At 44.6% G+C, this 25,480-nt stretch overlaps 1 protein-coding gene across 1 annotated transcript in view; it reads right to left on the bottom strand.

The window, feature by feature from the left end:
- Positions 1-25,480, bottom strand: part of grin2da (glutamate receptor, ionotropic, N-methyl D-aspartate 2D, a) — a 108,112-nt gene that overhangs the window by 10,384 nt on the left and 72,248 nt on the right. Inside the window, exons 10-17 of the mRNA XM_069710362.1 lie at positions 21,252-21,377; positions 20,165-20,277; positions 17,963-18,079; positions 17,618-17,778; positions 13,745-13,814; positions 12,863-12,980; positions 3,484-3,545; positions 2,503-2,673 (exon numbers count right to left, since the gene is read on the bottom strand). Of these exons, the coding sequence (XP_069566463.1) occupies positions 2,503-2,673; positions 3,484-3,545; positions 12,863-12,980; positions 13,745-13,814; positions 17,618-17,778; positions 17,963-18,079; positions 20,165-20,277; positions 21,252-21,377 (938 nt within the window). The remainder of the gene's footprint in view (positions 1-2,502; positions 2,674-3,483; positions 3,546-12,862; positions 12,981-13,744; positions 13,815-17,617; positions 17,779-17,962; positions 18,080-20,164; positions 20,278-21,251; positions 21,378-25,480) is intronic.

Raw genomic sequence — 25,480 nt, 5'->3', positions numbered from 1 at the left:
TCATGTTGTCGCTCGAAGGTTTCTTGCTGGTTCATATTTATCAGGTAAGAAGTGTTCATTATTATGTTACCTTTTGCACAAAATAAAAAATCTGTGAAAAATGTACCTCAGCTGTAACCTGACTGCATCACAGGCCTGTCAATCAAACAGACACGCCCCCCAAAAACAGGTCTTCTTGAATCTTCTTTTCTAATGAATGAGGGATTATTTTCAGATGGACCTCCAGAAAACTAAGAAGAAGGAGTGACTTTAGCTAACAACACCGAGATAACTGATGGACACATTTTATTCACTTTGGATTTGATGAGAGAAGTTGAATGGGAGTCTATGGAGCCGGAGGCTTTTTGGAGCCGACCTCTAGTGGCACTCGCTGGTATTGCAGCTTCAGGCATCGGCCTCGTTTTCCGACCTGGACGCTCCGAACACTTTTACATCCAGTCTGTTGGTTTTTTTTTTTATCTGAGTGAAGGTATGATACAGTGCATAGTTTGAATTGCTTCTTTATTATGTGCCAAATCACTGATCCTGTTTTTTGTTGTTGTTTTTTTTTTAACTTGATTTAGTTCAATGTATTTTCTCATACTTTGCAGCATAATGTCAGAAATAAGAACTGTAATTTTCCCCGCCTTTTTATTGTGCAAATCACAACACTCTTTCAGCGCCTGGATAAAATGAGCTATTTTCTGTGTTGTCTCGCGGGCGCAGGTAATAAATCACGTCTTTTGTTGTCGTTCCAACATGGCGGTGTCACCTTTACAACTAGGGGGTACTTACACACCAAGAAATCAAAGCGTCCCTCGAACAATAGGAATATCTCCTCGGTGCTCAGTGAAGCCTGTTTTCCTCTCCACCTCCCCTCCGCCCTCCCTCCTTCCTTTCTGGTTTGTTTCCCTCCTTCTAAACCTCCCCCCCTACAATCTCCTGCTATACTTCACTACCTCTGCCATACAAACCTCCAGCTGTCTCCGCTCCCCCCTCATATCAAAGTTCCCCTCCCACCACCATCCATCCCCCCCCTTCCTTTCCAGTCCATTTGATACCCTTCTTTCCCCTCGTTGCTTTCCGTTTGTTTCTCCCTCATTGTTCGGCGCCACGTCGGTATTAAACACTCCCTGACCCCCCCGAAGCTGAACTTACAGAAACTGTATTGGCACTAAAGGACAACAGCAGCTAAGTGATCATGCTGCCGCTGACCCCCGTGAGCTCCCCTTGGATTGATGCCGCGGAAAAACACCACCGATGTTCCTCTTTTGTTTTGGCTCTCGTCCCCACCGACCGCCCGGAAACAAGCAGCGATATTGAGTGGCACCGACCGCTGTGCAATCCATAGCGTGATTGTGTCTTCATTACTTTGCCACCAGCTACTACATATCTCTATTTTCTCTGAATAAAATGGAGCTCGTGGCTGCAATCGTAGAGAAGAAGCTTGTTTGTTATCAATCCATTTTTCTCATACGGCAGGTTCCCTGACGTTTCCACGCCTTTCAGTCTATCAGCACCTACCGCTGCAGAATCTTCTCCCGCCACTCCTCAAGCGCTGTATTACGAGTGTGCGGCTTATTTCACTGATTAGTTCTCACTTCTCAGGTTGAGGAGATGCAAATCAGAGAGATCAGTGGCTTCAGCGGAGCTGGAAGAAGAATTTAAAAGCTGCCATGGCGGTTTGGTTTTCACACTTCCCGGAAGCACTTTTGAATTGTTTTTACATCTTGTGGAGACTTCACTTTTTTTTATTGAAATATATCTCCATCACCTCAGAAGGCAGCGTGACATGCATTGCAAGCAGTTTGTAGAGTTTTCTCCGAGTCATGTATGTTTTGATTATAATTTTAATGAAGTCTTTCCATCTGGGATTCAATCCAAAACTGTAATTTCATAAAGAGTCACATGATTTACTGAATGGTTTTCTAGAAATGAATGATGTAGTAGATCAGGGGTCTCGACTTTGACAAAATGAAAGTGTCCGAGAGCTCCTCGTGTTTAGTGCCATTTATTCACATAGCTGAGCTCCACCCAAACCAGCTGAGTAAGCTTCTTTTATTTCAACAATAACAAATTGCATGCATTTTATCGACCTCGACCTGCATTGTAACTTTGATCTCTCAGTGACAGACACTCTTTGTAGCTCTGTTCGAACCTTCTGCGAGCTAAACATCAATGACTAACGAGCTCGTGAGCTACAGGTTGGAGACCCCGGTGCTGGAAACAATGTTTGACCTCTTTTTACCACTTTTTGTGGTTATATGCAGAGAAAGAAATATTTCCCGTGGTGACAGTCTGTGCAGTTCCACTATTTGTTCTTCTTCAAATTCAGTTGAAAACCTGAAATGTCAACAATCCATCAAAGTTTTCTACAGTTGAACAGAAACAGAACACATTACGTTTTTTTTGGGGGGGAGTCCAAAAGTCTAACCTTGTTTTTTTTTTATTTGTCTGGGAAATTTGCCTCGTAAAGTTGTATTTTGTGTTGTTGTCGTTGGCTGAACGTGTCCTCTCTCTTACCCTGCTGAGCGCCAGGAGAAAGTCCATCCCACCGGATCGCTTCACGCAGTGCCGTAGCTTCCAGTACACCAGATGCTCCCACGCAAACACGAGGAGGCTGAGGCCCATCGCCACCAGCAGCATGTAGAAGACCCCCGCCATGTTGTCGATGTCCAGCTTACTGCTCATCACCTGGAAGGAAGGCAAATCGAGGAAATCGAAAGGTCAGAGGACGTAAAAGGGATAAAGAAGATAAAAAGGGGGTAAGTGAAAGGAGAAAGAGGTAAAAGGGAAGCATAATTGTAGGAACAGAGATGAGACAGGAGAGTGTATCTATTACTAACGAGGGGCAATTTGTCTCCCAGACAGCAGATAAAAAGTTAATTACAAGCAGCAGTACGATTGAGGAAAACCTTTTCCTGTCGCTGGATGTCAGAGCACCCGTCTGGGATTATTTTGGAGAACTATGGACTCACGACTCTGACGCAATGACCGGAAAAACATGTCAGTCACCACAAAATATCTGTTTGGAGTCCCAACAAAGGAGAATTTAATTTATTCACTCTCAAACAGTCGGAGCTCTCATCTGCAGCCCGGCAGCGTTCACTCCCGAATCAATCATCATTAATGCCACATATATAAAAAAAAAAAGGGTTCTGGTTCCTGCGGAGGCTTTCATACTCGACATGTCCACAGTTGGTTTTCCATTAAGTAGATTTGAGGCTGTAAACTCCCATTTGTCAGTTAGGTTGAAGGATATAATGAGTTGTCGGGGTAAAATTTGCTCCAAGGAACTAAAGAAGTTGGTTCTCCTTAATAGTTTGATGCGACATTTTTTTCTTGAGGTTTTTTATAAAGGGTGAGTAGAGGTTTGTAAACTCGGTTGGACCAATACGGTTCTCACTGGCAAGTTTACTGATTAATTGACCAGGATTAATGTTAAATTTGTTATAAAAATGAACATCTACCATCCTGACAGGAAAAAGGTGTGAGACTTCATACCTCGATCTTATCGTTGTGGCAGATCCCCGACAACCAGAGACGCTCCAACATGTCGATCTCATCTGGAAAAGACAAAAGGTGAAAGTAGGAGGTTTAAAAAAAATTAAAAATAAAACACGACATTAAACTGTGTTTGTATATTGTTAAAAAGGGAAAGAAAATCAGACTCGTGGGAGAAAGGAAAGCAAAGAAACAATAAAGTTACAACAGAAGGGATTTTTTTTTGTGACCGTACTGCCCGAGATGTCCATGAAATAAAATGCTGTGCCACATTTCATATCAATTTCCAATTCCACAAGTGCACACAGTGGTGCATCTGTTATATATATATTACAGATGAAGCGTAGAAATAACACGACGGAAAATCTAGAACACTGGCGACAGAGCGAGGAAGAGCAGGGAAAAGGTTGTAAGAGTTAAAGGCCATTTTGCAGCCGAACTTATCGAGATCGAAAAAAGAGAGAGAGACTGGAAATTAGGGCGAGTGACTGGAGGGGAGGGAGGGGAGGGGAGTCCCTTTGAAGAGGGTTGTGAAAATGGCCTGGCGTGTCTGAGGGCACAGCGATGCGACGGCAGATGAAAGGGACGCACACGAGCATTACACACATGCGACACACACTCTGAGCTGCAGCGTAATGGGACTCTGAGTGAAGGCCGTCGATGCATTCATCCAAAAAACAACAACAACGAAGGGGGGAGGGAGCGGGGAGGAAATCATGGAGACGGACCGCCGGGGTCGCGGAGGACTCTTTTTTTTTTTTTCTTTTTAAACCACTTGTCTTGACGGTGCACTCCCGAGTCTGTCACCGCGCAGACGTCCCAGTCCAAAGGAGGCTCCAATCCGCCCCGTGTCGCAACATGAATCGACCTCCGGATTAATGAACGCTGTCTGGAAGAGCACCCCGCTTTAATTAAAAGAGCCCGGCACGAGGATTAGACCGCCGCCACTGAAACGTCAAAATCTCCTCCGACCAAAAAACACAAACACGGAATCTCACTTCCCTCAACAGTCACGTAGGGAATCCAAATGTTCCTTGACAGCTGAATTAAAACGGGCTCGACTCCCGATCGACACCTTTCACATCCCCACAATGGACGCTTAATGCGCATGTTGGTTCTGTGTGCGTCTCGCTGCCATAATCTAATCATCCAGTTTCAATGAGTGCCCGGTTGATTTCTCTCCCTCCCCGTCCGGCTCCCTCGCCCTTTATCTCCCTGTAAATACGTGAATTCACGGCAGTCAGCTGTGCTTAAAGCTGCTTCTTTTGGGAGAGAAATCTTCCCCCATAAAAGAGCCGACAGACGAGAGAGGCAGAATATTTGTCCTCACCTGCTCCGAGGAGGGAAAAAAAAACAACAAATGCAACGGAGGGACTGAAATGAAAAAGGAGCCGGCGTGAAAAAGAGTTCATGTGTCATTGTGTTGATGTTTTTGTTGGGATTTAATTCACTTCTATGTGCCCGTATATCCCTTCGATAGCTTTACATCGGTGTGCAGTGAGGACTTAAGGCGCCCCCGATCTTTTAATCCTCCAGGTGGTGTTTTTAAATGATATCGCCTTCATTGAATCTGCGTAGGAAAACAAAAAAAGGAAAAAAGGGGAATTATGACCCGAGACATGAAGTATCACCTGCAACACCTCACAAAACAGGCGAGCAGGAGGTCGGCCGTCAAATGTGAGAGGCACATGAATCCACGTCGCACGTAGCAAATACATATAATAGAAGTAGTCAAGGCGTTTCAACGGGTGCATTTAAACCCAGAATCTCATTTTCAAACAGTAAAACAACATTTTTTTTCAGGCTCTTCTGCAGACTTTACATTAAAAAACAACCCGTTTGTAGTCATGAAGTGTAATACTACTGAGGGCCACTAGGGGCTGGCTCCAAAAAGCCTCTGGCTCCAATCGACCTTCCATTCAAAGAGCATCAAGTTCTCATTAAAGTCAAATGTTTTCCACGAGTCATTATGGTGTCCTCAGATGAAGTCTCTCCTTCTTATTAACTTTCTTGCCTCTGAAAGTAATTCGATCATTAATTCGATATTAGACTTCAAAGAGAGGTGCGTTTGAGGGGATGGGGGGCTTCTTTTTTTTTTTTATTATTATTGACATGCCTCGGGTGCCTTCACGTTTTGGTTATAATGTCCTCAAGTTGTCAGTCAGATTCAACCCTCGCTCCTCCTCAGCTCGTCCGACGACGGTCTCTTCTGGCTCCGAAAAAACCGAGAGGGGTGACGGCCAAAAACAGCAGACTGGAGGCTTCAAAATGGCAGATAGCAAAACCAGCTGCCAACCATCTCCTGACGAGCAAAGTCTTATGGCAATGATACAAGCAGTGATGGTATCAAAAAGCTGTTGAGATCTTTTAGAAATAAGGGCCCGGACATGTACAAGCTGTCGGTGCTGGTTTTTAACTTTACTTAACTTTACCTCAGACACTTTATTCGGTTGGTCGTAACCAAACCTTAAACACAAAGGTGACAGAAGAGAAAACAATAACAGAAGTCGTGACATGGGTTCTTTTGGATGACGCCTGAAAATGGAAGTACGGATTAGACCGAGTGGTAAACTGAGATCTTTGCTTTCAGGTTCTCCGACAACGTCCACGTCACCGCTCACGCACCCGACCTGCGATTCATCCCATTTACAGGTCGCTAAGGTCGCCGCGCACTCGGCTGTCAGCGGACGACGAAGAACCGCGTCTTCAGCGAAAAGGCGAACGTGCTCCTGCAGAGTGATTCACAAATGGAGCTTTAAACATCAGAGAGCTGTCACCTCCGCTAAATCTAATATCCTACGAACTCCAAACATTTCACGACCAACAAATTACACAATCTACAAATATGAAAAACGAGCGGACGTGAGCTTTTATTACGCGCCTTGTTTTCAGTCTGATGGAAAAGAGGAACGTCGGCTCGGTCAACAAAGAAATTGCTTCGGTCCGTTCAGTTTTGTGTTTGATTTAATTTCACAGCCGTCATGTCTGGATCGGATTACCTTTGATTGTCTGTGACACTCCGGACAGCAGCGATATTCAGCATATAAATAAACCAAAGTGAACTTTGCTGAGACAAAAGGGGAAAAAAAAAGAAAACCAGACGGGAAAAACACCAACAAAATAATTTAGTTACTGTAACGGCTTCTTTTTGAGTGACAGAAGTAAACTAGTGTTATTGCAGTCGTCGTGTTATCGCGCCGCTCCTCTTATCTCAGAAATAAATTGCTTTGTCAAAAACATCAACCGACCTGGAAAAGAACAAGCGATGACGGGACGACCCGCCTGAGACGGGCGAGGTTCTCAGGGCGGCGAGAGCAGGAAGGTGGTGACGTCTGAAATACTCGTCTTTCCAAAGCACGAGGTGGCTGTCAAACTTTCAACAAGCCAGCTGCAGAACATTTATATTTATTTACAAAGATATAATCTGTATTTTTCGATGTGTTGTCGGAGGGTTAGCAGTTATTTCAAGGGAATTTTCTATATATTTGTGTTTTTATTCATTTGTTTTGAGACTCTAACAGCAAATAATCTGCAGTCAACATAAAAAAAAAAAAAAAACTAAATTGGGAGTTCAGAGGAATATCTGTGTCTTTATTCTGAGTCCATGAAATAAAAACAGAAAATAAATGGATTCCCCTCCGCTGTGCTGCTCTGCTGCACCGTCGGTGCCAAAAGCTCTTCATATTCACATCTTTTTTTCTTCTTTATCATTCTTTTGTGTACGAGGTGGTTTTTTTTATTTCTTTTTTTATTTGCTCTGCTGAGTCAGCAGGAATCGGCGCGACTGACACAAAGGAGTCGCGGAGTGGAAGTGAACTTTGGATGCTCGCTGCCGTGGGATTTGAGCTCAGGTGCAAAATCAGCAGTTACGACGTCGCGAACGCGTTCCTGCGTCTCCGGACTTCTTTTTTTTTTCTTTTTTTCGCGGCGTCACTTTGAAGACGGTTTTATTTCATGGAAAATCTCTCGCAGCCGAAGCGGGACTCGACACGAAGCTGCCTCGTCCTCAAAAAAAGGTTTTCTTTGTCAAACGTGCTGCCGTGCACCTCCTCTCCCTCCAGATCTCTTTATAGGGGGGAGGTGATGGAGGGGAGGGGGGGCACTTCAAATAGAGATATCGACAGGTGGAAACTACTTTAAAGCCGGTAACTAAAAGAAAAAAAACACCGTAGTTTATTCAAGAATTTGCTAAAATATTGAAAACAAATCTTGTTTCCAGATTAGCAGCTCAAACTTAAAGGGTACAAAGTAAAATCAACATGTAAATATTTCACTGCAGAATAGAGTCTTGTCATCCTCTCACTAATACATTCTGTTTCTACCTTGCTGTTCTTTTCCCTCCTGTGAAGTGAAATTCAACACTTCCTGCAGCACTTCCTGCAGCACTTCCCCGCTGGAAGGCTTCGAAATGTGAAAAAGCAGGAAGTAAGTTCTTCAAAGAGACTTTGTTGCGCTGACGGAATGAAAACGGTGGAAATGCACGTTGGACTGAAATCAGACAAACGTAAACAAAGAGGAAACGATGAGTTTAAGACGAGATCGATCAGACGGGGAAAGATATACGATATAAAAAGAGGCCTGTCAATCAAACAGACACGCCCCCAAAAACAGGTCTTCTTGAATCTTCTTTTCTATTTGATTTGATGAGAGAAGTTGAATGGGAGTCTATGGAGCCGGAGGCTTTTTGGAGCCGACCTCTAGTGGCGCTCGCTGGTATTGCAGCTGAAGACACTTCTGGATCGGAACCATTTTACAGACCTGAAGCTACGAACTCTTTTATAGACGGTCAATGACTACTTCAATATGTGGAGGACCTGCCCTTTAAAAAAGAAATGAGTTTTAGTTGTAATTGCGGCTGTCACCCTTTCAAACAGCCAGACGTCTCATTTTCAATCTGAGTACTTTCCATCAGCCCTCCAGCCCTCCCTCCCCCCTCCCCGCCCACCTCTCCACCCCCCTCCCTACCTCCCCCGGAGAGTCGCTGTCACTGCTGCCGGCGCCGAGGCATTTTTCCACCTGGTTATCAAGCTCACTAATTGCCGGGAGGCTAAATTGCTCCCCAGAGGAGCCAATTTGGTGACCGATCAGTCGTGTGCTAAAAAAAGAAATAAAACAGAAACGACAACGCTTCTGACAAAGAGATGCATCACCGGGAACAACTACAGCAGCCGCTAGCAACCGCAGTCCGTGTGGAGGTAATAGAGTCTCCGGGGTTGGATATGGATGATCGCTGTATTTAGCTGTTGACATTGTAGATTAACAACAAATAAATAAATAAAAAGGGAAGCACAATTAGCTAAAACAGGATTAGCACCAAAAAAAACCAACAGTAAAATTGAATTTGCAGCTGGTGTTGATAAGATTATTAAGCTTCACATAAGCACCACTGAAAACATATTGTACGAGCACTAAGCTTTTATACACCTGTAAAAGTAGTTATTGTTTTGACACCAACGTTATCCAGCGTCTTTCTTTCTGCTGTTTCTGTCTTCGTCCCGTCTGATTCAACAAGCGGCATAAAAGGAACATTTGGGAAAGATTTCAGGAAATCAAGCAACTTAACAAATTCTTTCATAAAATAACACGTTGACGTCACGTTTGTTCCCTCGAAACTTGTTCTTTCCGTGACATCTGGTTTAAGTTATGAAATATTTGGTGTATTATTTTGTCATATTTCTGAAGTTTGGATGCTCAGATGTAACTACTGTGGTTTCCTTTAAACGGACCCAAATCATTTCCACGCAGCCTCTTTGATAATCCTCCCATTTTCCCAACATTTAGTGGATGTTGAGCACTTTAAGACGGACAACTTAAAGGATTTGTTTTTTCCTCTTCTCGACGTTTTCCATCTTTCTCCTCCAGAAACGAACACAAACGAGAGAGAGAGAGAGAGAGAGAGAGAGAGAGAGAGAGAGAGAGAGAGAGAGAGAGAGAGAGAGAGAGAGAGAGAGAGAGAGAGAGAGAGAGAGAGAGAGAGAGAGAGAGAGAGAGAGAGAGAGAGAGAGAGAGAGAGAGAGGCTGCAGCAGGACGGCGAGACACCATGACTGACACGGACGGACTCGGGCAGCGATGCCAGCCAGTTAATGGTGCCATCAGGCAGCAGAAGGAGCTGTGAGCACCTCCTCCTCCTCCTCCTCCTCCTCTTCCCTTCTGTCTCTGTCAGACCTCCTGCTCTTCATCTTCTCCCTCCTCCTCCTCATCCGATCCCCCTTTCAATCTCTTTTCCCGACATTAAACTTGAGCCTTTGACATCCGGTAAAGATGTAAAAACAACCCGACTGATTTGCGGTGAATTATTTTTGAAATGTTTGATATCTAGAGAATAAGACGGCTAAAAATGGACCAAGTGGATCATTTAATTAGAAAATAATAATTTGCCGGCCAGGAAACTTTTCAGAACTGTTTGTATTTTCTCTCTTTTCTATAAATAAAAGGTTACAAAGAGACGGACTCTGGATCTACGAATGAACTTGACCTCTCATGAAGGTGGCGTTTCTTATCGGAGGAAAGCTGAGTCATCGTTTCTCCTATTTTCTGGTTCCAAATTCGTACCTTCATCGGTTGTTTTGCTGACGCTTCATAAAAAAAAAAAAAAAAAGTACATGAGCAAAAAGTTTGCCAGAACTTTCTTAAAAGGAGCATTTGCAAAATTGAGGTTTGACACAGACCTGAAGATCGTACAGTCTGAAAGATGAGGAAAACAAAAAGAAGGAAGGCGTGGAGGTGAGGCCAAAGAAAAATCTTCAAAACTGTTAAAAACGTTTGTGTTACAGCTCCAGAGGAAGAAAAAAAAAAGGAAGGGAAATAAATAAATTGAGAGGGAGTTCCTGTGTTCCTAATTATTTGTTTTCATTTATCTGTTACTGCTGATTCACACTCGGAAATTCAGAGACTTCGATTTCTGGTTTGTTTTTTTGAGTTATTTTAAGTGATCATCGTGAAGTGATTCAAGACGTCATGAAAAGGTTTCTGTCCCTTTGAGACAGTTTGAATCGTGAACAAAGAATGATTGTTCATCGAGTACCTGAAGTGTGTTTTGTGTTTTAAAGTTGAGCGGTTTTCCCTCAACGACTCCGACGGCCTCCCGAAGGTTCAGACCTGGTTTTAGGGGTTAAGTTTAGAATCAGGTTCAGATTGTGGTTGGAAACTTTCCCTACAACTACAGGGCGGTGTGTGTGTGTGTGTGTGTGTGTGTGTGTGTGTGTGTGTGTGTGTGTGTGTGTGTGTGTGTGTGTGTGTGTGTGTGTGTGTGTGTGTGTGTGTGTGTGTTCTCCCGTGTGAACAAAGAGAAAATGTGTCTGTTATCTGACATCACACCGCCTCCCTTTAACCTCCCTGTATTGATCTCTTTCTCTTCTAACCTTTTTCATTTCTCCACCCACCCCCATCACACCTCTCACAACTTCCCTCTTCCTCATCCTCACCTCTCACAACTTCCCTCTTCCTCTTCCTCACCTCTCACAACTTCCCTCTTCCTCTTCCTCATCTCTCACAACTTCCCTCTTCCTCTTCCTCACCTCTCCTTCTCCTCAGTCTCTCCTCCTCACCTCTTCAGTAAATACAAACTTTCTCCTCCTCCGCCCTGAATCCTTCCACCTGCTGATAAAACTTAATTTAAAATTTCTTCTGAAGCTGCGGACACACGATAATGGTGAAATTATAAAACAGAGGTTGCGTTTTTCCATAAGCTCAGAACAACAGAAGCATTTTTTAAAAAGCTCTTTTTTTTTTTCTTCTCTCCATAACGAAACACAACTCTTCTAATTTATCCAATTAGGAGAGTCTTTTTTTTTTCTGAAGAAGCCCGGACGGAGGACAAAACCGAGTGAATTTTAATATCCCGTTTGTATTCTGGACTGGTTGTGTTGGTCTGAGACGTTTTCCTTTCTCTCTCTTGTCTCTTCAACCAGCCTGGTCTTAAGGAGAGTTATGAAATGCACACAGCATCTGAAATATAAAACCACTGCTGTCCGTGTACGCAAAGAGAAAAACAATTTCCTAAAGAGACAAGAAAATACTATAAAAAGATGTTAAAGTGAACCCCGTGTGTCACACTTACCAAACAACATTACGCTACTTACATCTTTGCAGTCATTATTTTTACACCCACAAGAGGTCATAAGTCAGAAAAACATCAACGACGACAACAACAACAAAAAAAACTAATTTTCAGAGGACAGACATTAAATAGCGCAGCAGAAGATTAATGAGTAGATAAATACTCATTTAACTGTGGCGGTTGAGAAACTGTCTTCCTCTAAAAAAACAACCCCATAAATATAAATGCTTCGTGCAAGAAGCTCGTTACGACCTAAAGCTACGTTTTAAAGTAACGCGACGTCTAGCAGAAGTATAAATAACGACAATCTGACGTTCTGGAGAAGTGACGTAGTTCAGATGATGTCTCTGTTTGATGGTTGGAGGCAGATTGTTGGATACAACAGCAGACTCTGGACAGATATAGGAAAGTATTTTTAATTTTTTTTTAAACCGCATTTACTGTTGCCATGACGATAAAAGTTTCATAACTTGTAATTTTTATGCACAAAAAACTTTTTGGGGGCCTAATTCTAAAGACGGGAGCAAATTTAGGACACGCCCATCCACGAAAAGCAAAACGTGAATTGGCTACGCTTCGGGGCTGTTTAAGTGTGAGAGTTACACGTTTTACTTTTACTGGACCCGGCGTGTCTGTAACACGTTTTGTAGAGGTGAAACTTACACGCGCGTTCATGTCATGTGACGAAGGGTCATGTGACCGTGGGGTCGCAACAGAGGTCTTGAGACCAAGTATGTAGGACATTTTTTTGGCCTATTAGGAGGAAAGAGGGGTGAATTACAGATGTAGGATGAAGAGGTTCAAATCCAGGAGGTCACAGTCATTCTGTAGTTGCAGTAACCAATTTCTTTGCTTATGGTTTCATTTTCCTGTAAGTCACATGGTTGAAATCATGCGAGTAGGTTTCATTTTCCAAGAAATCTCCACAGACCAAAGCGTGAAATTGACACGCTGCTCCACTGAAGCAAAACGTGTAACTCTCACGCCGTAGACAGCCCCAAGGCGTAGCTATCTCACGTTTTTGCGAATGGTTTCGTCTTCTTGTAAGTCACATGGGCCAAAACGACTACAAGCTCAAAGCGTGAAATTGACACGCTGGTCCACTGAAGCAAAACGTGTAACTCCCAAAGCGTAGCTATCTCACGTTTTGCTTTAGTGGACGGGCGTGTCAATCTCACGCTTTGTCGTGCTACCCGGTTGCAATGAGCCTAAAGTATTTTTGATTTCCTGCTTTTTCAAAGTAAATTCTTTATTTCTTCTGCTTTTTTCCCTCCTGGACTCCAACACTTTCTCTGCCGTCCCTTTTCTTTCGGTCTTACCGTCTCCGACCAGCTGCAGCAGCGCCAGGTCCAGAGGCCGCTTCCAGCGGGAGTTCTTGTTCAGGGCGATGCCGTAGCCCGTGGTGGCAAACACTTTACCGGAGCCAATGGTCATCACCTGTTAAGAGTTAAACACATAAACATCCATAAATCCGGGTTTACACAGGAGCACATTGATCCACCGGCAGATATGAAAAGGCAGATGGCAACGAGCAAATTAAAATTAGTTTTATTTCTGCTGTAGTTGTTTTGTTGGTTTTTTTTGGCTGCTGTCCGTGTCGCATAAACATTGTTGGCTGAGCTCTAACATCGACATGCCCGACAATCCCTGAGCCGGGCTGTGGGATATTGTTTCAGTGGAGGAATTAATATAGATCCACATCAGTTGTAATAATTACTGCAGCAGTGGCTGTTGTGTGAGGCGTCCGGGAGCTCGGGCCTCCCACAGACCTGATTACAAATGATCACTGGGCAGGAGTTTCATTGTCGCCGTGGGAGCCGTATCAAAATACAAACTTATAAATAAATCAACACCGGCGCCATCACTTCTCCGGTGACAAAAAAAAAAGAAGACAATATTAACTAGCTCCGGCCCGCAAGGGACAAATGGAAACTGCATCGGATGCGTTTGATTTATTTAATGCAGATGTAGCTCTTGTGTAAGTGCTCATTTCGCACGCTTGTTGTGCTTCTGACAAGAGGAGGCGGAGCACCCTGCAGATATTGTCGTTTTTTTTTTAGCACACATGAAGCCGCAGGGCGCGAAGGCACTTCAACACTTCAACACTTCAACACTTCAACACTTCAACACTTCAACACTGCTGCTGTGTACGAGCGTGTCGCCGCGCACGGGCGGGAAACCAAAGGAGATCTGCTGCCTACCTTGCAGCCTTCGTCCTTCCTGGCCATGTAGTTCAGCACGGCAGCGTCGTAGATGAAGGCGTCCAGTTTCCTGCAGGGGGGAAGGGAGAGAGGGATGGGAGGGGGTAGAAGGAAGGAAGGAAGGAAGGAAGGAAGGAAGGAAGGAAGGAAGGAAGGAAGGAAGGCAGATAGGCAGGGAGGGAAGGAAGGAAGGAAGGAAGGAAGGAAGGAAGGAAGGAAGGAAGGAAGGAAGGAAGGAAGGAAGGAAGGAAGGAAGGAAGGAAGGAGGAAGGAAGGAAGGAAGGAAGGAAGGGAGGGAGGGAGGGAGGGAGGAAGGAAGGAAGGCAGATAGGCAGGAAGGAAGGAAGGAAGGAAGGAAGGAAGGAAGGAAAATCAGAGCTAAGAAATAGAAATCTCTGAATGACATCAGAAGAAAATGCAACCAGTGAACAAAATGACAGAAATGACGGGAAAACCGGCGGCGAGACGTCGACGCTCTAAAAAGGGAAATCAGACGGAAATCAAAAGAAGGGAGAGAGAGAGAGAGAGAGAGATTCTTCTGAGATGTCATTTCTTTCTACAACATCTTCAATCGAGCAGCAGACAAACACGGGAAGTCGTGATTCCAGATGTGTTGATCTCCGTCTGCAGCTGCTCGAAAAATGTAAAATGGGGACATAAATGTGGAGGCGAGTTTTCACGAGTTGATCGCAGGTCTGTCAGCATTCACGAGTCACGTCATGTGTCGTAAAATACAATACAGCTGATACACGTATCCGTCAGCGTGTCAGTGTCACGTTTTGCTTCGCCTGGGCGTGAAAAGTACACGCAAGGAAGGACGTCATGTGACGAAGGGTGAAGTCGGGAAGAGTTTGGTACGACGGCGCAAACGCAGAAAGAGTTACCGTTTGAGCCGTCGCTCCCGACGACGGACCAATCAGCGAGCAGCGTCGACGGTTAACCGCGTCTGTCCCGCCCCCCTCCTTCACCGTGATTGGACGGCGCGGCGTTAACATTTTCTCAAGTCAAAAACAATTTAATAAATGTGCCGCACTCAGCAAAAAAAACAAAACACAAAAAACCCCACATTGTGGTGGCCGGTGTCGGTCCTGTGTGTGAATCACGTTGGTCTTTCGTGTCCTCGTGTGACTCGGGGGAGAAAAATAACGAATCCCCACCGGGACAGTCGGCCCTCCGGGCTCCAGGTCAGGACGGGAAATCGTGAGAATGTTTTGAAAGGAGGAAAATCTGAAGCACAAAGTTGGACCGGAAAGTCCGATCCGAGCGGATTAGCGATCGGACGGATTTATCCTTCCACACTCGCCCGGCTGTTGTTCGGGTCGCTGAGGTTTTACCGCTGACATTCACCGTTTTGGGGAACATCTTCTTTTCTTTTCTTTTCTTTTCTTTTGAATGTCAGCAGAAAGTAAAGCTATCAGTTTCCACACATTCATCCAAACCAGATATTAAACTGTATTAGCTGCAGTATATTATTATTACATGATGCTGCGGTTTTTCAGCCAAACTGGACAACGAGGATCAAATCTAAATCACTTTTATACCAATATTTATGACACTGTATCGCAAATATATGCAAAACTGAATTCTGTTAATAGTCGTTCGTCTTTTTTTTATTTGTATTTATAGATATAGATATGTTGATTGATCTATCGGAAAAAAAAAAAAGATCACCGCAGAATCTTTAATTAATAATTGATCCATCTCTCTGATTGCAGCTTCTCATAATGTGAGAATTTTGCAGCTTTCCACTATTTCATATCACTAAATAAAAATAAATACAAAAAAAGACGACTTTTGAGGCTCATTTGATAGAAAAAATGGGCGAACAAGGGAAGTGAACAGTCGATCACAGTGATGGATGAAATGTTCCAGTTCAACTCCGTCGGGTGATATCTGAGCATTCACACTGTTTCTGGAAGGAGACGGACCGGTGTTTTGGGAGGAAGAGGAGGAGGAAGAGGAGGAGGAAGTGCACAAGCAGATGATGAAGCTGGAAGTTAATGAGGGAGGGAAAAAAACACAGAGTAGAGCGATAAAAGAGGACGAGGAGGACTTTCACTTCGACAACATAAAACTGTGTGTGTGTGTGTGTGTGTGTGTGTGTGTGTGTGTGTGTGTGTGTGTGTGTGTGTGTGTGTCAGTATGAGTGTGTGTGTGTGTGTGTGTGTGTGAGAGTGTGTGTGTGTGTGTGTGTGTGTGTGTGTGTGAGTGTGTGTCCACCTCACACGTCAAACACGATGAGTGTATTATACAGCGAGTGCTTTTGTGCACTTTGCGGTCTCACAGGTGGATAATAACCCCCCCCCCCCGCCCCCTCCCCCCACCTGAAGTGTCAGCCGGTGCTGAGACGGTGTGGTTTTTTTTTTTTCTTCCCTGTACCGCACTGCAGTAAAGCCGCTAGCATGTATTATTTAAAAGACCCCCCCCCCTCCACCTCCCCTCGCTGGGTTTTAGCGGCCATGATCCTGCCGGGGCCACTCAGGTTAGCTGACGGGCTCCTGAGGCGAGGCGAGATCAATGCCCCAACAGGTTGCAGTCGGAGTGGGAGGATGGGGGGGGGGGGGGGCGCAACACCACCTCGAGTTAAAGAATAATAATAATTAAAAAAAGAGATGTATGAAAACAGCAGGGAGGAACAAAAAAAACAAAAAAAAAGGGGGGGGGGAAATGGTCGACATCTGTTTCAAGTTAAGTTGTCAAAACGAAAGTTGCAGCTTTTTAAAGCGACGGGCGGAGACGGGCGGAGACGGGCGGAGAGCTTTTCATTCAACGAGACGTATATTTGTAGTAACGAGGTGTCGAGTGCCGATTCAGGCCTGGCTGCTTTTTTCATTTTTTTTTATTCGATTTTTCTTTTGCTGTAACAGCGTCTGACTTCCTTTTACTTTACGTTCTCCTTGTAGCTCCAATCTGCTGCTTTCCTCTCCGGTCGGACACGTTATGTTTTTCACTCTGTTCGGCAGCGTTTTTAGTCGGCAGCGTTTTTAGTCGGCAGCGTTTTTAGTCGCCTTGCGGGACGTATTTATCTCACTGATCTTCTATTTCCACAGATGTATCACTCCCACTGTTCAATCTTTTTTTATCGGAGGATAAAGGTCAGATCTGTTAAAAATGTACCTGCTTTTCTTTGTTTCTCTAATCGTTTGACAACTTTAATCGCAATTTTTTTTTCTTTCTCTTTTTTTTGACCTGATATGATCTTTTCATGTCGTTTGCAAGTTCCTCTTTGATAGACAGACGCCCTGCCCGCCCACACAGGTCCTCGGACGTATGATGCATTCAGGAGCAAATAGGAAATGCAAAAACTTCCGACCTCTCAGGTGGGAAAATCAACCTGAACGCTTTTTGAACTGGGAAAATCCCACAAGGAAAGTTCAAGATTTTTTTAAGAGCTCAAAAGAAGTTGAGATGGCAGCATTTGTCCTGAAAGGAAGGAAAACACTGAACTTACAGTGAACTTGACCTCACTGAGCTCCATTTGATCCCTGCGTTGGTTTATATGGACGATGACCAGGTTGTCAGCAGACATAGAGCAGATTTCTTGGTGGCGGCCACGTTGCTTATTTGAAGGGCAAAATAGAAACATCTTCCGATTCCCAAATGACTGCACGCGCAATTAGTATTATTAGTTGTAGTTGTGGCAACAGGAAATTTACACGTGGAACTGCTGACGTTACCTGCAGCCGTATGCGATTACGTAAGAGTCTGAGGAGCGTCATTAAAAAACAACAACAGCCTTCCCATCCGAAGGTGTGTTCAGGTGGATTAACTCGACGAATGACGCTCAAAACGGTATAAATGTTAGAAATAAAAGTACGTTGAATATTTGAGGATGTTTTAGGACAAAGCGGACTTCGTCTCGCCGTGGCTTACCCCGTCTTGAGGTTGTCGATGGCCTCCTCCACGCCCTTCTGGTTGTTGCGGATCATGTACTGGTGCATGTTGGGGTAGTTGGAGCGGATGTTCTCCTCGGTGCTGCCGTTCGGCACCGTGCCGAAGCGCAGCGGCGGGTACTGCTCCGTCGGCTGCTGGAACTGAGCGGAGAAGAGGCGGGTTGGGAAGAGATTAAAGGAAAGGAAAGGAAAGAAAAGCCGACGCTGCAAAAATGTTGAAGTGTCACAAGAGCAGCATTCAGCTTTATGTTTTTTTCTGCTGAATCTGCAATAAAAAAATAAGATCTAAAGCTATTCGGAAGCGCCCTTTAGTCTAATTTTGTACCTTCTTGTCCGACAGCCCCGACACCGTGTCGATGTACTCCTCCTGGATCATGAAGGCGGCCAGGTTGGCGGTGTAGGAGGCGAGGAAGATGACGGCGAAGAAGGCCCACACCAGCACCTGAAAGAGAAGTCGCATGGACGAGGCCGCTGAGCGCCGACAGGTGTGAAAAGTATTTCAGGAACTCCCGTGACACTGTTTTCACTTTTCCTGGCATTTCGTTGATTTAAAAAAAAAAAAAATAGCAGCTGAAGCCTTGTCATGCCTGGGGGGGGGGGGGGGGGGTAGAGATGGGGGTGGTGCTGTCTGTCAGCATGGGCTCTTTCGCCTGCAAAAATGTCACTGCAGCTTTTGGCATTTGTTCACATATTACTTGAAGTTCAATCTATAATAACGAGAAAGTGACATGTCGAATATCCTGCTGAGGAAATCTTCCTTTTCTTTCAATCGCACCCCCGACATCATCGTCTGTCACACTACAAATACATACTGTACCTACTTTTATTTATTTTTTTACCTGACAGTTGTTGTGGGAACGTAACAAAGTAAACAGACATTTTTGAGGTAATTTATTTGTATATTTCCAGGACATGCTGCTTAAAATGGCGCTTGATGGGGGAGGCGGGCGGGGGGGTCTCAACTGGTGGGTTGGGGCCAAAAAGTGGGTCGCGGGGACATTTCGAGTGGGTCGTGGATGTGTGCGTGTGAATTAAAAGTCCAACTTTTATTTTGAAGTCTACAGAACTCATGCTGCACTTCTATTTAATTATTTTTGGTGTTTATAGTTTGTGTATATTTATTAATTGGTCTTGGTTTTTCTAAAAATGTAGTTTTATCTATCGTAGCTGTTTGTTAGCAGGTCGTCAGACTTTCAACTCCGAGTTCTGCTGTGAAGTTACGAGACGTCTGACGGGAAAAACCGTCAAGAAATACTGTTGAGGAAGTGAAATGTTCACAAAATGTGGAACGTTTTCATCACCAACACCTTTGGAGGAGCTTTATTTGGGGGTGTTTTTCTACACTGCAATCTAAATCCATTCACCACCGCTGTGCAACACGTGTCCCCTAAAGTACTGTTTCCACAAGTAGAGGACGGTTTAAATGGATGATCGAGGACTTGAAGTGAAGACCTTCAGATGTTCACAAGTGCTGCTTTTTAAAATAAAAATCTTTATTGCTGTTGACATTCAGCCAGGAAGCGAGTGGGAGCTGTGGATTAGTCCTTAGCACTAAAATTTGCACTTGCAGTCGTAGATGAGCGGGGCTACTTTCTTCCACAGCTCTCTGTGTTAATTTGCATAATTTTCTTAATGAATAAGATGAATAAATGTACAGTTAGCTCTGGCGTAGTAAAAAGAAAGAAATAAACCCTGCTAACTGGAGGGCTGAAAGACGAGTTTCACGACCCTCCGGACCGACGTAAAAACCTATTGAAACTTTAATATTTGATATCAATAATGCACGGCTGTCAATCATCCATCCAGTGCACGCTGGGATAATCACTGACAACCCGGAGTAGGTTTCGGCATGTGTGAAAAATGAACCAAAAAAATAATAAACCATTAAAAATTGAAATTCATCATGTAATCATTTATTTTTGCGGTTGTCTCACATGATATTTTAGCTGCAGGACATTCGAGTCCTCGGTGGACGCCGGCTGAACGAAGGCGTCCGATGGGGCGACGAAACGCATGAATTATTCTGGATTTGTTTCAGGCTGCAAACTTTCACTGTTTTTAGCTCAAAAACTCCAAACATTTGCAAGAGAAAGACGGAAAAAATGAATGAAGCAATCGGCCCACCTCCTCTCCTCTGACCTCGTTTCTTTTCTGTAAAGCCCTTTTGAGCAGCTAATGAGCTCTTGAGATGATTGAGGTTGTTGTGGAAAAGCACTTGGGCAGACAATCAAAAAGAAAAATAGACAACTTGAGTTTTTCACCTCCCGCTGCTCTTTACTCTGAATCAGAGCCCGCTACTGATTTCTGCTCATGTCGTGAGGACCTAAAATAACAGCAGGGATTATAAAGATCGCTGCGATGAAACAAGTGACTCAATACTCTGTTCAAAAAAAAAAAAAGTAAGTTTTTAGACATCTTTTTTAACGCTCTTTCTTTTTCACCCACAAAAACATCGATTGTCGGCTTGTTAGGCTCGAAGGGAAGCGAACGAGCCGGCCACAGGTGAAGTCGGTGAGTCGGGGTTTACCATGATCTTGCTGGTGGTTCCTCGGGGATTCTCCACGGGCACGGAGTTGTTGAAGACCAGCGCCCACAGCAGCCACACCGACTTCCCGATGGTGAACTTAGATCCACCCGACTCTGGGAGAGACACACGGTGCGTTTCAGACCATTTAAAAACAATAGAACCTGAATAAAACAGTTGGAAAATGTAATTATAAGACGAGCAAAATAAAACAAAGAAACGACCACTTCTTGCATGCTATGAGTGTCCACCTACTTTTCAGACCCAGTTATGTCCGACACTGAGGTGCTGCGTCACCTCTTCTTTTTACAACACTCCAGTTCACTCCGAGACCAGTTGCTGGAGTTTTAAAAGTGAAATGTTGTCCCAGTGAAAAAAAAAATGTGGAGACAACTTTCCCAGTCTTTTGTTGACCTTCTCCCAACTTTTTTCCAAAACATGTTGCTGGCATCAAACGCAAAATGAGCATGAACTTTTCAATAAAATATCTCCGTTTCAACATTTATTATGTTGTCTTTGGTCTATTTTCAATTAAATATGTGATTATGTGATTTGGCAGTCGCCCAAACTTGGCGAATGGGCTTTTAAACCTCAGCTCCTCCTCACAATATACCATTTTTTCAGCAGTTCTGCAGGACATGAATATTAAAGAGGAATGGATGATGAGACGACAAATATTTGAGAGAAAAGTCGAAGGGTTTTAGCAACAGCCCCGACGAGCAGCGATGAACAGACGCCTTCCTGTCTTTCCATTTCAGCTCGACTCTTACAGAGTGAGGAACGTTTAAGATGCGTGGAGAAGCAGCCGAAAAATAGTTGGAATAAAAGAAGAAACCGATGAGAACTGCAAAAAAACGTCAAAACCCCAACCGCCACGCGAGGTGCCTGTTTGTTCCTTTAGAATACGTGAGCCAGATTGTGGGAGTGGAGTGATTGTCTCATCCCAAAAAAAAAAAGAAAAAGTGGGACGCTTTGCATAATTTGACGCTTACATAACTGCCGAAGTGACAAGTCGGTAATAATGCTGTGAAACGAGCAGCGGCGGCGGGTTTGATTGGCGTGCCGGCGGCGAAGCGACAGCGTCTCTTACTCTTGGCGCTCTGCAGGCTGCGGTTGTATCCCACGGGGCTGAAGAACTCGAAGATGAAGACGGTGACAGCCACCACCGACAGGCACATCACAAACATCATCACCCACACCGCTGGGCTGTAGGGCTCTGCAACACACACAAACACACGTTTCACAAGTTTGAAGAACCACTTTTTTAGAGGAAAATCGGCGCATCGCGACCGGAGTGGGCGGGGCTAAACGTAAAAACATACACAACTAACTGAGGGGAGAATATTATGAACGCTTAGACTAAGTTGTTGTCTTAAAGTCAATGGAAAAAATAGTCAAACTAAAACCCACATATGGACAGCAGTTTTTTTTCTTTTTATTACCATCCATCATTGACTTTTTGAACACTTATTACTGTCTTTTGTGGAAGTGCTTTTAAGCTGCAATACCAGCGAGTGCCACTAGAGGTCGGCTCCAAAAAGCCTCTGGCTCCATAGACTCCCATTCAACTTCTCTCATCAAATCCAAAGTGAATAAAATGTGTCCATCAGTTCTCTCGGTGTTGTTAGCTAAAGTCACTCCTTCTTATTAGTTTTCTGGAGGTCCATCTGAAAATAATCCCTCATTCATTAGAAAAGAAGATTCAAGAAGACCTGTTTTTGGGGGCGTGTCTTTTTGATTGACAGGCCTCTGGTGCAGTCAGGTTACAGCTATCGGTGGGCGGGACGTAGTATCGTCAGGTTTCCAATCAGATCGGTCAGATCCACCGCTGGCTCCTCCCCCAGCTCGTCCAAATATGGTCACTTCCCGCTCCAAACTTTGCTCTGAACTAGCAAAGATGGCGCCGGACAAAATCTGAACTCGAGCCTTCATTACGTTCAACAAACCAACTGGTGACGTCACCGCCGGCTGCCACTCGGTTAGAAGCAGCAGTTTGGCTGACAATTAAAAAAAAGTTTCCTTGAATAAATATGAGGATAAACAAAAGCAGTAGGAAACAGAGAAAGGCTCGATGCTCTGCGATGCTCTCGGCTGTTGTCAGCTCACATTCACACTAAATGGAAGCCGCCAAATCAGGAAAAAAAACACACACTTCCTGTCTTTGTGGTAACGAGAAGCACGGAGGGATCACAGAGGTGCACTAATGAGACGGAGAGCTGGATGCTCACAGACGGCAACATTTAAAAAAAACAAAACGAACATTTCAAGAGCTAAATGGCTCCAAAATAATGTAAAACTTAAAAGTCCTAGTTTTGGAAATTGGATGTTTTTATAATGTTCCTGGATAGCAAAACCATTTACAAATGATATGTTTTCGAAACATTATCGTGGCAGGCTATAAAAAAAAAAAAAAAAAAAAAAAAAAAATACACGAGCAAATGAGCAGTTTTGGATTTAACAGAGGTACAAAAAAACAAAACACCTCGAGGTGCAGACAAGAGGAAATTGTGTCTCCTTATCTGGAGACGTGGGTGCCAGTCTAAGTGCCGGCTGAGGAAACAAGCAAGATACTTCAGAGATTTGGCAAATTAGTGAGGGATTTGCTGGCCGGGGCCGAAAAAAAGACGGCGGCGTTTGGCAGCTGCGACGCTAATCAAACAACCGGCGAGAGAGATGAGGCCGAGCCGCCGGGTCGACTCATCAACACCTTTCGTCTCTCGGCGGTACATCCGGGAGAAGAGACGGCGAATCGAACTGTGCGCCGACGCGGCGAAGAGCGGCGAGCTGCGATCGCTCCCCCGCGGAGAGACGAAGAGTCGGGGAGCAGCTGGAGAGGCTTCGGGCTTTCATCCTTGAACTCACCGCCACGAAGGGTTAATGTGCTGACAAACTGCATCATTGGGACTAACGGCACTGCCGTTTATTTATTTATTCATATTCCAATTATGTGGACGAGCTGGGGGAGGAGCCAGCGGTGGATCTGACCGATCTGATTGGAAACCATGACGATACTACGTCCCGCCCACCGATAGCTGTCACCTGACTGCACCACAGGCCTGTCAATCAAACAGACACGCCCCCAAAAACAGGTCTTCTTGAATCTTCTTTTCTAATGAATGAGGGATTATTTTCAGATGGACCTCCAGAAAACTAAGAAGAAGGAGTGACTTTAGCTAACAACACCGAGATAACTGATGGACACATTTTATTCACTTTGGATTTGATGAGAGAAGTTGAATGGGAGTCTATGGAGCCGGAGGCTTTCTGGAGCCGACCTCTAGTGGCACTCGCTGGTATTGCAGCTGAAGACACTTCTGGATCAGAACCATCTTATAGACCTGAAGCTACGAACTCTTTTATATCCAGTCTACGGTCGCCTCTTAAACTCAGCACAGTAGAAGCACCAGTTTATCTCGACAAATACTAAACATTATTCAAGAGGTTATACTTTTCTAATTAATAATTGTTTATCCACTAAGAAGAAGCCGGTCAACGCGGATCTCAAGCAGCTGGATTTATTGACCCGTACGGCTCAGTTTCCATCGTGTTGACGTGCGGAGTGTGTTTGTGATGTTGCATCCCGGTAGAAACGCAGCGTGTCGGATTAAATCCGGTCACACGTCGCGTGTAAACCTGCGGTTGAATCAGGATCGCCTCGGCAGAGGAAGCGTGTAAATAATTACACGGCGCGCTGCGAACGCACGGCCGCGTTTGATTTATTTCCTCCCACTGTGGCGGGTGAGGAGCGCAAAGCAGCTGTGTTGTTGTTGTTGTTGTTGTTGTTTTAAGTGCTGTCAGCCTTGAGTTAAGACGCGAGGAGCTTTATCGTTGTTGTATTTTGCATTCGTGCTCCTCTCTCGACAAGTTTGTTTTTGTCTTTCCAGCAGATATGTAATACATCCGCCGTGGTCCAGAGTGGATCTATTTTTACTCTCCTATTTAACCGGGTGGAAGTCGACATACGCTCCGTTTCAAAGACGCCCTCGTTAATTTTCACACCCGGGAGCTGCCGGGTCCGACCGGCAGTCTGGTCCTGGTGCCGCTGAGCCGGTCCACCGGAGCGGAGGGGGTTGAGGGGATCGGGGTTAATGAGCTTCCTGTGCTCTTTTCCTCGACGGCGTTACGTATTCATTTTGTTCGGCAGCATGTTTTTCCCAGCCGGTATTATGGGATTCAAACCGCCGAGCCCGGTTCCTAAAGACACGAGTCGACACGTTTTAAACCCGAGTGCAGATGCGGTTGATCTCAGGGCACAGAGACGCATGTCGCCGGGTACACGCTCATCAGCATAATAATAACATTATGGCCTATAATTACAGTGAGATATCCTCTAATTAAAAGGTTTACATGGTCCTCATTAATATTCCAGTTTCCCACATGGAGCGTATGACAGGCCGGATATTTCCATGTGGAGTCTGACATAATGCCGCCACAGTTTGCACTCGCGGTGTCTATTATGCAAATATGATGTGCATATATTATGTAACTTATGCATACCTGAGATGTGACTGCATACGAAAAGAGGAATCTAGTACGCCGTTATGTTCACCGCGTTTCATGAGGCTTCATCGATCTTCATCAATCTTCATCCTGATATTGCTCAATAAAACATCTTTGTTTTGCAGTTTATTCGAGACTACAAACATACAGGATCGCTTAACAAAAAACAAAACAACAACAAACTCTGAGGTACGAACATTCGCTCGGTCCCGGGGATGAAATGATGAGATTTCAGGGGGTCAAAGGTCAACGTGTACGGTCCCAGTGACCTCACGTCCTCCCGTCCTCGGCAACGTGACATCTCGGGAACGCCTCGGGGTCGTTTCTTTGAATTTGGTACAAACGTTTACTTGGTCTCAAGTATGAACTGTTCACACTTTGGTGGTCGAAGGTCAAAGGTTAAATTCCTTTCACGCCCACTATGATACGAGTTGGGACGAACGTATGAAAACTGCAACATGAATGGCTGAAGAGGCCGACAACCAGATGGCGGTGATTCTAGTTTTCTTAAATAGGAAGACTGCAACTTTTGAAGATATCTTTGCGACTTCTCAGTTTATATTAGAGAATAAGGGGATTTTCATTTTCATTTTTTTGCATGCGACGTCCGCTTAATTCTGGAGACGGAAGTCAGCTGTGATTGTCCGAAAAAGTGAAACGCCGGGTATCATTCAGAAAAAGTAAGTCCTGCTGTTCGTTTCGATATCCAGCGATCTGAATTTTGGGCGTAATTTAATTAAGAGAAGTCGGTGTCGAGATGGACGCCGAGCTTCACGCAGGGTGTAACGGCAATTAAATCTGATGCAACTTTAAAGTCAA

Source organism: Brachyistius frenatus, unplaced genomic scaffold (genome assembly GCF_029030835.1).
Source record: "Brachyistius frenatus isolate BFR_SWC_R1_liver_20210118 unplaced genomic scaffold, ASM2903083v1 Contig_91, whole genome shotgun sequence".
In the NCBI taxonomy this organism is placed as follows: domain Eukaryota; kingdom Metazoa; phylum Chordata; class Actinopteri; family Embiotocidae; genus Brachyistius; species Brachyistius frenatus.
This window is presented reverse-complemented; position numbering and strand designations above follow the sequence as displayed.